This window comes from Pelophylax lessonae (genome assembly GCF_965119305.1).
Source record: "Pelophylax lessonae genome assembly, chromosome: 13".
NCBI classification, from domain to species: domain Eukaryota; kingdom Metazoa; phylum Chordata; class Amphibia; order Anura; family Ranidae; genus Pelophylax; species Pelophylax lessonae.
In genome coordinates, this window is record NC_138780.1 from 71,515,203 (window position 1) to 71,528,587 (window position 13,385).

Here is a 13,385-nt window from a genome sequence, read left to right on the forward strand (position 1 = left end):
GTGGTGACATTTGAATATTCACAGCAGGCATTGAAAGGCCTTTATGAGACTTTAAAAATGCTACATAAATGCCACATAAACACAATGGTATTGACACAAGTGTGAACGAGCCTTTAGAGACATCTCTCCTCACCTTCTGTCCTAGGGACATGCTTTTACCAGAATGAAGGAAAATCTGAAAGAGGTAAACAAACAAAAATCCATTCATCCATAACCATGAAAATAAAAACACAAAAACACACAGGTCTGCCGGGCGTCCTAAAACAGATTATTTGGACAACCTCACTAACACAGTTGTTAAAATATTATTTATTTTAAAATTGTACAATCTTTTCCATGAGATTGCATATGCGTATGATAATTGTGCATTCATAGTAGGAATCGCATTCACTCCTGGTAAGGGGGAAAAAGAAAGAAAAAAAAATCAGTTTCTCTTTTGTAGGGTCTTCTTGATTCTGTGTGTAGAGGGAGTGCACTGGATTAATTCCTGATAGATTCCTTTTTGTCAGTGTTAGGTTTAAAATGTCTTTTCTCCCACCAGAAGACAGCTTAAAGGCTTCACAGAGGCATCCGTTTATTTGTACAGTGCATTGAAGGCTCTGCCTATGACAAGTCTCCGTATCTCACTTGTACCGGCACCTATCTCATACAGTTTGGCATCGCGAAGGAAGCGTCCCATTGGGTAATCATTTATATAACCATTTCCTCCTGGAAAAAAAAATGACACATTATGGATTGAAGACCAGTAAGTGACTACATTGAGCATCGTTTTTTCATTAATCACTTAGCATCTTCAAGACCAGGCCTTTTCGGACACTTTGTTTACAAGTAAAAATCAGTTTATTTTAGCTAGAATTTAACTTGAACCCCCAAACATTATATTTTTTTTTAGCAGAGACCCTAGAGAATAGAATGGCGGTCACACGGTGTGTGCGTGGCAGTTTTTTTAAGCGCAATACATTTTAATGCTACTTTTTTTGGTAAACTATAAAAGATGATGTGACGCCGAACAAAGAGACACCCAACATGTCATGCTTTAAAACTGTGCATGCTCGTGGAATGGAGACAAACTATGAGACCTAAAAATCTTCATAGGCAATACTTTAAATAACATTTTTTACAGGTTATCAGTATAGTTACAAAAGAGGCCTGAATCACCATCTGTCTGATCCATCTGGGAATGGTCGCAGAGGAAGCGGACAACCCCGACCAAGACCCATCCTGTAAGCACAAATAGGGAGACTAACTTCCTAAAAGACTCCATAGCTGCCAGGTACACCCCAATTGCCCGAACCACATCTAAGGCATGTAAGGCATTTTTCTTAGGATGTTTTGGCCTGGGACACAGGGAAGGCAAAACAAGGTCTTTATTCAAATGGAAATCAGGGACAACCTTTGGAAGGAATGACGGACAGGGGGGGGCGAAGAACCACCTTATCTCTGTGAACCACACCAAGTACGGTAAAGAGGAGAAACCCCAATGGTGGTGGGACTGTGTAGGCGACTGGACACCCAAAGAAGACAATGGTGTTTTTAAAACCATAAAAAAGACATTATTAATTACACATTAAAAAATTCCATAAAGATGTACAGACCAAAACATATATATAAAAAAATGCATGCAATAACAGCTCATGCACGGTAGAAGGGAACTCAAGGGTGTATATGGTAAGGAAGGACCCTACGCGTTTAGGGTAAAAACCCTTCTTCAGGGATCAACAAAACTAAAACCATATGACTTCACCACTTTGAGTATCCAACTGAACCAAGAGAAGCCGTAAAGATTAAAATCCAGTAAAAATTACCAGAGGATGGGCATAGGAGGATACTTAAGTTAAGGTCTCCATATGTTATAAGCTGGAGTACGATAAAAGTGTAAGAGGAAGAGTCTGGCAGAGGATGCCGATGTGATTACACACCTACTTATTGATTGCCATGTCGTAATACATATAGACACTGGCAGCATTGAACCTGTGCTTACTTCATGACTTTATGATCCTTATGACTCTTCGCTACTTGGGTAGCTCTATACCACAGGACTTTGTTACAAAAACTTTTGGACCTACTCGGATCCTTGTAGTACCTGCTGTCTAGTGGGTTTGCGGCAATGTTCCTCTTACACTCTTATCGTACTCCAGCTTATAACATATGGAGACCTTAACTTAACCACTTGCCGACCGCCGCACGACTATCTACGGCGGCGGTCAGCCCCTCACAGGCAAAGTGACGTAGGTCTACGTCGCTCGCCTGTGAGGGTTTAGGGAGCGAGCGCGCGCCGCCGGAGGCGCGCTCCCGCTCCCGCGTGGTCACGGACCCCCCCCCGCGCGTGTGACCGGCGGACCCGATCGCCGCCGGCCACTCTGCGATCGGCGGGGGAGAGGGAGAAAGTCAGGCAGCTTGTGTAAACAAGCTGCCTGTCATTCTCCTCTCTGTATGAGAGATGATCACATGGATCTACTATGTAGATCCATTGATCACTCTGCATACAGTTGAAGCCACAGCCAATCACAGTTAGAATCACGCCCCTAGGGACACACACAGCCCCTCCCTCTCAAATAAAGTTAACCCCTTCACTACCAGTGTATTTTTACAGTAACAGTGCATATATATAGCACTGATTACTGTAGAAATGTCACTGGTAACCCCAAAAGTGTCAAAAATGTCAGTCAAGGGTCCGATCTGTCCGCCGCAATGTCGCAGTACCGCAAAAAAAAAAACGCAGATCGCCGCCATTACGCGTTAAAAAAAAAACAACAAAAATGACAAAAATCTTTCCCTTTGTTAGTAAACGCAATAACTTTTGCGCAAGCCAAACAAAATACGCTTTTTGCGATTTTTTTTACCAAACATAGGTAGCATAAAACAAATTGGCCGAAAATATTAAAAAATTTTGATTTTTACATTTTTTTTTGGGGGAATTTCATATAAAAAAAAGGGAAAAATATTGCTATTTTTGCAAAATTTACGCTCTTTTTTTGTTTATAGCGCGTGATCAAAAAATCGCACAGGTGATCAAATACCGCCAAAACAAAGCTCTGTTTGTGGGAAAAAAAGGACGCCAAATTCGTTTAGGTACAGCGTCGCACGACCGCGCAATTGTCCGTTAAAGTCACGCAGTGCCGAATCGCAAAATACCCTCTGGTCGTTTAGCAGCCAAATCCTCCGGGGCTTAAGTGGTTAAGTATCCTCCTATGCCCATCCTCTGGTAATTTTTACTGGATTTTAATCTTTACGGCTCCTCTTGGTTCAGTTGGATACTCAAGTGGTGAAGTCATACGGTTCAAGTTTTGTTGACTCCTGAAGAAGGTTTTTACCTGAAACGTGTAGGGTCCTTCCTCACCATATGCACCCATGAGTCCCCTTCTACCCTGCATGAGCTGTTATTGCATGCAATTTTTAATATAGGATTTTGTCTGTAAATCTTTATGGATTTTTTTAAATGTGTAATAAAGTATTTTTTATGGTTTAAAAAACACCATTGTCTTCTTTGGGTGTCCAGTCACCTACACAGTCCCACCACCATTGGGGGTTCTCCTCTTTTCCTATACAATAGGGACGATAGCCACTGGCACCTAGGTACTAAGTGATGGAAACTACATATTCACCAAGTAAGGTGAACAACAGGATAACGCCGCCAGTGAACACAATATCTTCATTCCCACTTTCGGAGACAGCGTAAACAAGGGAATCTCCCGAAGAATCTCAAAAGGTAAACTTCTGGAGGAGCGAAAGCACCAAATTGAGGTCCCAAGGCGGTAACAGAGACCGCACTGGAGGAACAAAATGGCGAACACCTCCAAGAAAGGTACGCACCAGGGAGTGTGCAGCCAAGGGTCATTTTAAGAAGACCGCCAAAACCAACACCTGGCCTTGGATGGTACTCAAGGCCAATTTCTGTTCAACCCCCCTGTGAAGGAAGGTCAAGATCCAACAGACGGAGAAGGAGCGAGGATGAACCACAAGGGACTCACACCACGTGATGTACGTTTTCCACGTACGATGGCAGATCTTCCTATAAGTAGAGTTCCTAGCTTTTAACAGCATTGGAATCACCAATTTAGACCAACCCCTATCCTTCAGTTGCTGGCTTTCAACAGCCAAGCCATCAAAGCCAGCGACTGTGAAGCAGGGTGGAAGATTGGCCCTTGGGACAGCAGATCCTCCCTGAGAGGAAGCTTCCAAGGAATGTCGGCGACCAGCCGCACTAGATCAGTGTACCAAGCCCGGTGAGGCCAGTCTGGGTCCACTAAGATGGCCGGAATCCCTTCTGCCTTGATCCTGCATAGAAGTCTTGGCAGAAGCTTGAGAGGAGGGAAGGTGAAATTCAGATGATACTGACCCCACGGAGCCACCAGCGCGTCTGTGGCGTCTGCCAGAGGGTCCCATGATCGTGCCACGAAGCTCTGCACCTGTTGAGCCGAGACGCCAACAGATCCACCCCAGGGGTGCCCCACTGGGGACACAACTGATAAAACACCTCTGGATGAAGAGACTATTTCGCCTGGTCCAACGCCTGCCGACTGAGGTAATCTGCCCGCCAGTTTTCCACTCCGGGAATGTGTACAGCAGAAAGGGCTGGAGTGAACTTTCTGCCCACCTGAGAATGCTGGCCACCTCCAGTGTTGCCAGGAAACTTCTTGTGCCCCCTTGGTGAGTGACATAAGCCACGGCTGTGGCACTGTCTCATTGAATGCACACTGGACATTCTTGGAGATGATCCATCCAATTTCCAGGCACAATTTGATCACTCGGAGCTCCAGGATATTTATCGGTAGTCTGGACCAGCGTTTCTCAACTTCGGTCCTCAGGGCACACTAACAGGCCAGGTTTGCAAGAAAACTAAAATACATCACATGTATTATCATTTGCTGCTCAGTGATTGCAGTATTCTAGTCTGCATCTCCCCAAGGTAATACTTAAAATCTGGCCTGTTAGTGTGCCCCGAGGACCAGAGTTGAGAAACACTGGTCTGGACTCTTCCAGGGTTCAGTCCCCCTGAGCAGAATTTGTCGAGAATGCCTCCCCACCCTGACAGGCTGGCATCTGTGGTGATCACTGTCCAATACAAGGGGAGGAAGGATTTTTCCAGACGAAGCGCCGGAGAACGAAGCCACCATATTAAGGACTCCTTCGTTCCCCAGCTCCACCGCATTGGATTGTCTAGAGACTGCGGAGTCTTGTCCCATTTGGCCAGAACCTCCCTTTGCAGCACCGGGGCCAACACTTTTGTGAAGACCCGAGTAGCAGAGGTGAGACCAAAGGGTAATAATGCCACAAACTGATAATGCTCCTCTCCCACGGCAAAGCGGAGGAAGCGCTGGTGACCGACACATATTGGAACATGAAGGATGCACCTTGCCTTCCTTTCTAGGGACAGTAAACCGGTTTCAGTAAAACCCCTGAAAACGGCCCGAAGTCGGAATCGGGACAATCACCCCTTGACGTAAAAGGTCTTGCACCACCCCAAAAGACCCTGTAATCGGACCGGGGACAGTCGTATATTGGAAGGAAAGAACCTTTCCGGAGGGTAAGAACGAAACTCGATCTTGTAGCTGGACCGTATGACTTTGTAGACCCACTTGTTTTGGACCAGGGAAGTCCACGGTTGTGTGGGAACCAGTGAAGACATCCTCCCACCCCAGATACGGTTGAGGGCGCATCTTCAAGCTGAAGGGGACTCGTCATCGGGTCCGGAGAAGCCCACTCTTGACTTGCCAGACCAAGTTTGCTTGGATCCTCCAGAGGAGGCCTTGAAGGGCTTTGATCCATTGTCAGTTGACCCTGATGGATGAAAAAAAAAAAAACAAAAAAAAAAAAAAAAAAAAACTTATGAGCCAACAAGGAGGGCCCACGTCTACGACGAGGGTCCTTGCCCTTCGTAGCTTGTGGAAGAAGGGTACTCTTGCCCCCCTGTGAGACCTTTAATGAGGTCATCCAGAGTAGCACCAAACAGGCAATCTCTTTGAAACGGGAAGATCAGTCAAGCCCTTTTTAGACATCTGGTCCACAGACCAGCATTTGAGCCAAAAGACACACTGAAGGACCACTGTCGAAACAAAGCGGAACCACTAGTGGAGCCGCATCCAAAGAGGCATCACAGATAAACTGCAGCCTCTGGAACAGCTGGTCCGCCAGCTCAGCAAAGGCAGGGGAGAGCTGTCCTCCCTTCAGGTCACGGCATAAAAGCTTATTCCCACTTGGTCAGAGTCTGCAAAACCAGGGCAATAGTGAATATCGGCCTCAGTGCCGAACCAGCCAGGGTGTACATATTACGGGCCACAGCCACCGCCTTCCTGTCAGCCGAGTACTTAAAGGCCAGTGACTCATCAACTGGAATCCTGGTTGCCTTGTTTAATCTGGAAACCAGAGGGTCCACCACCGTTAGAACAGTCTACTACTTACAAAGGGACTCCTTATAGAAATATAGCCAAGCAAAGCACTTAGGGAACCCAAGGGCACACATTGGTCGTTTCCCACTCTGTAGTGACAATTCTGTCAAAATAGGAGGGGAAAGATTACACCTTTGCCACCCTGGATGGATTGCGAGTGCCAAAAGGACCTGCTCCTCCATCTTCAAGGTCTCACGCACAGATACGATCCATGCATCCCCCAGCGCCTTTTCCTGCTTGTTTGCAGAAGTGGAGGAAACCTCACTATCTAGGGATTAAGGGCCCCCGCCAGGTACAACACCCCCCCCCCCCCGCACAGCTGATCATTTGGTCGCTGGCAGCACACCCCCCTGCCCTCATCCCCAGCATAGCACCCTGCCCCCACCCCAGGTGGGGAACAGGTGAGGGAGGTGCCTAACAGGAACCCGGGAGTCTGACCGTCCCATGGAGGGGTCCCAGTCCACCCCAAAACCCTCCAGGGGGAGAGGGAGGACAGCTACTCACCATACCAGGAGCCAGACAAGCACTGCTTCAGACAGAAACCCTCACCATCGAAATGGGGGTGCTGTCGGCCAGGAGGAACACTGCGACTCGGGCCGAGACATAGTCTTTTGCAACCTCGCAAGGCGTTTAACTTGCCGGCCAGTCCCCGTCCAGTGGAGCTACGGTATGTCGCAGTCGACCTAGCGTGGACCTGAGGTCTGCGCGCTCTCGCTGGCCAGACTGGGGTGACCACTGGCTCTAGATTATCCAGCCCGTTGCCCAGTTCGGCAGTTGATTGTAGATCTCACAGAAAAAACCAAGAGAAAAAAAGCTAAAAGAAATAATTTTGCCAGAACCAGAGATCCCAGCAAGGAACCAGGTCCTTACTCCTAACTAGAAATAAAACCTACCTACCTATAGTACCTATAGCAAGTAGAGGGAGTATACCTCCTGGGACTGCCCATAGAATGAAGGAGAAAGGTAATTATTTTCTTAAGTCAGGTAAATACGAAATACTACCTATAACTGACATGGGGACATGATAGCAATTTATAAATATCTCAATGGTGATCTCGACATAGAAAAAAAGCTATTCAGTCGTAGAGAGTGCATGAGGACTCGAGGGCATACATTGCGATTAGAGGAGAAGCGTTTTAACCTCAGGCAACGTGGGGGGTTCTTTTACTGTAAGAGCTACAAGATTGTGGAATTCTCTACCACACGAGGTTGTTTCTGCGGGAAGTATGGTGGCTTTCAAAAGACTCTTAGACGTACATCTCAAGGATCAGAACATTCAGGGGTATGTGAGATGATTACGGCCACACACACCTACACAGGTTGAACTGGATGGACTATTGTCTTTATTCAACCTCAACTACTATGCAACTATGTATGCAACTATTTTGTGGTATTTCATGCAGCCAGCAGGTTGAGCTTTTGACTGCTTTTCACATGTTCAGCCCCATTGACACTGGGCATTTGGCCTCAGTCCCTGAGGTCCCATCATTTACCTGTGGGCAGAAGGCATAGGTGTACCATCGAGCCCTACTGCCAGCAGATTGTTTCCCTCAGGCCCTGTTCACACATGAGCGTTTTTCAGCTCGTAAACCGCTCATCTCTGAAGTCTCAAAATGCCCAACAAGCAAAATCCCATTCATTTCCATAGCCCCTGTTCACATATGTGCGTTTTGTCACCTGAAGCTCAAAAAAAGTACATGAGCTTTTTTGATAGATTACCAGCATTTTTGTTATGTCAATGCCTGCCTCCAAACATTTGCAAAAAAAATGCCTAAAAAACGATTACGCTCAGGTGTAAATGAAGCCTTAGGGTAATATTCACCCAGGGACAAAAGCAGACGCCAACCCGCCTTCATTCTGGGCATGCGTATATGAAAGCATGCTGCCCTAAATGTACATACTGGTAGGCGAGTCACTGCTAGACTCACATAAGCGGTTTTAGGCAGAGCTGAAAGCGCAACTATGCCTTCTGCCCATGGCTAAATGGTGGAACCCCCATCCTCCGAGGCTAAATATCCAGTGTGCATAGGGCCTTATATGTGTGTGTTGATTGGCTTTTGTTCATGTCAAATCGCATCTGTCTATGGGAAAAGCTGCTCAGAGCAGGCAAGGTCAACTGCAGGTCAAATTGTGAATGATCTCAAAAACGTCAAATCTGATGACAAAAGCATCCTAAATGACAAATCCTGTCCGCACATGCCCTTATCTCTTTATCAAGGGCTTTATAAAGACTAATTAAAAATATCAACTCAAGGGAAAACTCCCCAAATATAGCTGTTGATTAGCACAAGTTAAAGAAATTCACTCCCCCTTTTCATTAATTCGTTTTTTTGTCTATTTTTGAGAATTGTCTAGTATCAGCCACTGCTCTGTTTCCACAGTGCAGCAGAGATTGCCTGATGCATGCACAGTGCTGCAGAGAACGACCACAGTTTCTAAGGAGGCTACGGATGGTGGGTGCAGGTTTTAGAGACCTCAGATGTTATAGCAAGTTAAGCCATTTTAATTTAAAAAGTGTATATAACCCCAAACCACGAACTTCTTTGATACTTGAAAATATACCATTAGTTGTTATATCTTTTCAGTAAATACAGATTTCTTCCTGCCAGAAGAAATCCAGTGAGCTGATAACTAAGTAACCCTAAGTGTTCTCCACCTGTGTTGCACCATTAACCCTATCAGTTAGCAGACCTCCGTGTCACTTCTGTGGACCACAGAACACCTCCTTCCTCCATGTTACTGCTATGAGAAGTGCTTTGGAACCTTGTCTTAGGGTGACAACACTGCTCCTCCACAGATACAGTACAAAAGGTGTGAGGCATGCTACTTGTAGAATAACCAGATAAAAAAAAAAAAAAAAGGGTATAAAAATAAAAAACGAATGCAGCCACAAAATATAAGGACTGGTAAGCTGCAATATATTCTCTTTTTCTTGGGTTTAGATGCACTTTAAAGAACCCAATAATCTCTTTATGGGATTTAGGTTGGGTAGACATTTTAAAAGAAAACTGTCAGTGAGTACTATATAGGCTGCCATTAATGACCTAAGTGACAATTTTCTGGCAGTCAGGCTGATTTAGTGGTTTCAGTACTTCCTGGGTCGTTGTACGGAGCGTATGTCAGCAGAAGTTCCGACTTCGCTACAGTTTTCTAATCTTAATACATATTCCAATTTAGCATTTCAGAGACTGACAGGAAGAGAGGTTTCCTTTAACAGTAGTAGCCAAGATGCAAATTCAGCAGAGGAAAGTCTTTACTGGCATAATATATTAAAAGGAGGCTTATCCCTGGAGATCTCTGGTTCATAAATTGCCATTCCTGCCTGTACAGAACAGAATTATGTGACCCTGTAAACCTCGGCTATAAAAAGAATGTTCTGTATTCCCTTTGTGCTGGCAGTGAGCTGGTCTTAACAGATTATCTATATATACTATTCGGTCTCAAACTTCTGTTTATAAATGCTTATCACAGATGCCTGACAGTTCTGTCATTTCAGCACTCAGGTGTATTTTTTTTAACTCAATGTACATATCAGCAGGCATAGTCCCAGGCTTTGAAAATGGGTTTCAAATAAAATACAAACTTAATATGGGACTGTCAATGAAAGCCTTACCTAAACACTGGATGCCGTCAAGAGCCACCTGTGTAGCACATTCAGCGGAATAAAGGATTACTCCAGCACAGTCCTGTAAAACAAATAAAAAAAATTGGATTTTTGACTTATTGGTAAATCAATTTCTCTGATGTTTGATGGACACAGCTGCTGATCTTCATAGCCATTGGGTTATATTGACCCCCACAGGAGTAGGACACTAGGCAGAAAAAGAATCTGGCTATGCCTATGGGCAGTCCCAGGGGGTATATTCCCTCTCCCTGCTATAGGTACTCGGTTTGGTTACAAGCAGTGTCAGAAGAATTACAACTCTACAGAGGGGTGGGTGCTGTGTCCGTCAAACATCAGAGAAATCGATTTTACGGCAAATCAAAAATTAAATTTTCTCTTTCGTTCAATGATGGACACAGCGCCTAATCTTCATAACCATTGGGACTTCCCAATGTAGTGTTAAACATGAGGGGTGGGAACAGCAAAAAAAATTCCAAGGCTAAACCGTAGCTAACCAGGCAACAGGAGCTCAACCAAAACAACTGGAACCCACCTGAAAGAAAACAATACACCCTCAAAGAGGATCAGGTCCTCTAAACCGAAGCCTGCAAAAACTTGCGGCCAAAAGAAGAATCCGCAGATGCGAACACATCCACTTTATAAAAGACTTACTGAAAATGTGCACCGACGACGAGGTGGCCGCCTTGCAAACCATCACTGACACCCGATTACGGAAGGCCCAGGAGGCACTAAGCGCCCGAGCAAAGTGTGCCTCGACAGGGAAAGGAGGAACCTGTCCCCTGACTGAATAGGCCTGAGTAACCGTCTGTCTGGTCAATCTGGAAATGGTCGCAGACGAGGCAGAACAACCCTTTCCGAGGCTCATCTGTGAGCACAAATAGTAAGTCTGACTTCCTAAAAGACTCCATAGCCGCCAAGTACACCCTAACTGCCTGGACTACATCAAAAGCATGCAAGGCAATTTCCTTTGGATGTTTAGGCCTGGGACACAGGGAAGGCAACACAATGTCTTCATTCAAATTAAAATCAGAGACAACCTTTGGAAGGAACGACGGACAGGGGCGAAGAACCACCTTATCCTTATGTGTACGACAGGATAAGGTTGCCAGTTCAGACGCCCTGCACGCAGAGGTGATAGCCACTAAAAAGGCCACCTTCTGGGACAGCGTCAGTAAAGGGAATCTCCCAAATGTTTCCAAAGGGAGGCTTTTGGAGGACCGAAAGCACCAAATTGAGATCCAAAGGCGGCAACGGAGACCGCACTGGAGGAACCAAGTGTCGGACACCCTGAAGAAACGTACCAGGAAGTGCGTGGCCAAGGGACATTGGAAGAAGACCTCCAAAGCTGACACCTGGGAGTGTTGTCCCATTTGGCCAGAATCTCTCTTTGCAGGGACCTCGTATGGAACTGTGCAAACGGAATCGCCTCAAAAAAGGTAGACACCTTCAGGCCCAGCACCCGCATGCAAGTCCGGAGGGATTACCATCTGCTGGACAGAAGGAGACGAACTGCAGCCGGCAATTTCTGGAGTTTGTCCAGAGGAAGGAGCACCCTGGCCAAGGTCCAAAGTCCAAAGTCATGTCCAGCTAGTCCAGCTTTGTGGACGGAACCAGAGCAGACTTCTGAAAATTCTAAATCCAGCTTAACTCCCGCAGAGTGTGTATGGTGATTTCCAGGTTGTCCACCAGAGCAGTAGGAGACTCCGCTCACAGAAGGTGGTTGTCCAAGTAGCCCAGTACCACGATCCTCTGTCGGCGTAACAAAGCTAGCTCTGGGGCTACCACTTTTGTGAAGACCCGAGGAGCAGAGGCGAGACCAAAGGGTAACTCCACAAAGTGATAATGCTCCTCTCCAATGGAAAAACAGAGGAAATGCTGGAGACCGGCACATATTGGAATGTGAAGGCAAGCATCCTTGATGTCTATAGAGGCAAGAAAACCCACTGACGCAGGGATGCCACCACCGTGCAAATGGACTTCATTCTGAATTTCTGCACCCGCACAAAGCAGTTCAGCGCCCTGAGGTCCAGGATTGGATGCACCTTGCCTTCCTTCCTGGGAACTTTAAACAGGTTTGAGTAAAAACACTGAAAGCATCTTGAAGTCAGAACCATCACCCGTTGAAGCAACAGGTCTTGTACCGCCCCAAAACAGACCCTGTAAGCGGTCCAGGGACAGGCGCAAGTTGGAAGGAAAGAACCTTGCCGGGGAAAAAGAGCGAAACTCGATCTTGTAGCTGGACCGAATGACTTCAAGGACCCACTTGCCTTGTACCAGGGAAGTTCACGGGTCTGGGAATCAGCGAAGATGTCCCCCCACCCCGATACGGGTGAGGGCACACCAAAAGACATGCCGAAGGAAGGGCCACTGCCGAAACAGAGAGCTGAGCCACTAGGGGAGCCACGACCAAAGAGGCATCACAGATAAAACTGTAGCCCCTGGACCAGTTGGCCCGCCAGCTCCGCAAAGGTGGGGGGGCAGAGCTGTTTTCCCTCCAGGTCACGGCGTAAAAGCTTAGCCCACTTGGTCAGAGTTTGCGACACCAGGGCAATGGTAAATACCGGTCTCAGTGCCAAACCGGCCAGAGTGTACATATTGCACTTCCTGTGAGCCGGGTCCTTAAAGGCTGGGGACTCTTCAACTGGAACCATGGTTGCCTTGTTCAATCTGGAAACCGGAGGGTCCACCAGCGGTGAAACAATCCACTTCTTAATAAAGGGACTCCTCATAGGGGTAATGCCTACAAAAATCGCTTAGGGACCCCAAGGGGACACTTTCGTCATCCCCACGACAATTTTGTCAACATAGGCAGGGAAAGGAAACACTTTTGCCACTCTGGATGGCTTGTGAGTGACAAAAAGGTAACCCATGCCTCTGTCCCAGCCGTAGCTGCGTTCTCCATCTTCAAGGTCTCCCGCACAGATACAATCACTGCTTCCACCAGCGCCTTTTTGTACGCTGTTGTAGATGTGGAGGAATCATCCTCACTATCTGAGGATTCCGAGCGCATGATTGCAGACCCAGAAGGGTCCACGTCCGCAGAAGCCAAAACAGATTCAGGATCTGATGAGATAGAAGAGGCAGGGGAAGGCGGGGGGCGCTTTTTGCCAGAAAGCCACTTCACCTGGGACATAAAGGACTCCAGGACCACCGTCAGTGCATCGATGGATGGTTGGGACCCAGAGGGCCCCACAGCATCAGAGAGTGGATCAGGTGGGGAGATGTGCTCTAAAGATTCCTGAGTCACCAGGGGGACCCCAAAAAAAGTGTAAAACACTGCAAAGGGAAAACCCCCACTGCTCTGGCAGCGCCACGCGGTCGCCAGGCACAAGCCCCAAGCGATCCTCAGCAGAGAGGTAGAGAACCCCACT

At 46.9% G+C, this 13,385-nt stretch overlaps 1 protein-coding gene across 1 annotated transcript in view; it reads right to left on the bottom strand.

Annotated features, from left to right (window-relative positions):
• Window positions 1-487: 487 nt before the first annotated feature.
• Window positions 488-13,385, bottom strand: part of IVD (isovaleryl-CoA dehydrogenase) — a 137,589-nt gene continuing 124,691 nt past the window's right edge. Inside the window, exons 11-12 of the mRNA XM_082275408.1 lie at window positions 10,003-10,075; window positions 488-708 (exon numbers count right to left, since the gene is read on the bottom strand). Of these exons, the coding sequence (XP_082131534.1) occupies window positions 575-708; window positions 10,003-10,075 (207 nt within the window). The 3' untranslated portion in view covers window positions 488-574. The remainder of the gene's footprint in view (window positions 709-10,002; window positions 10,076-13,385) is intronic.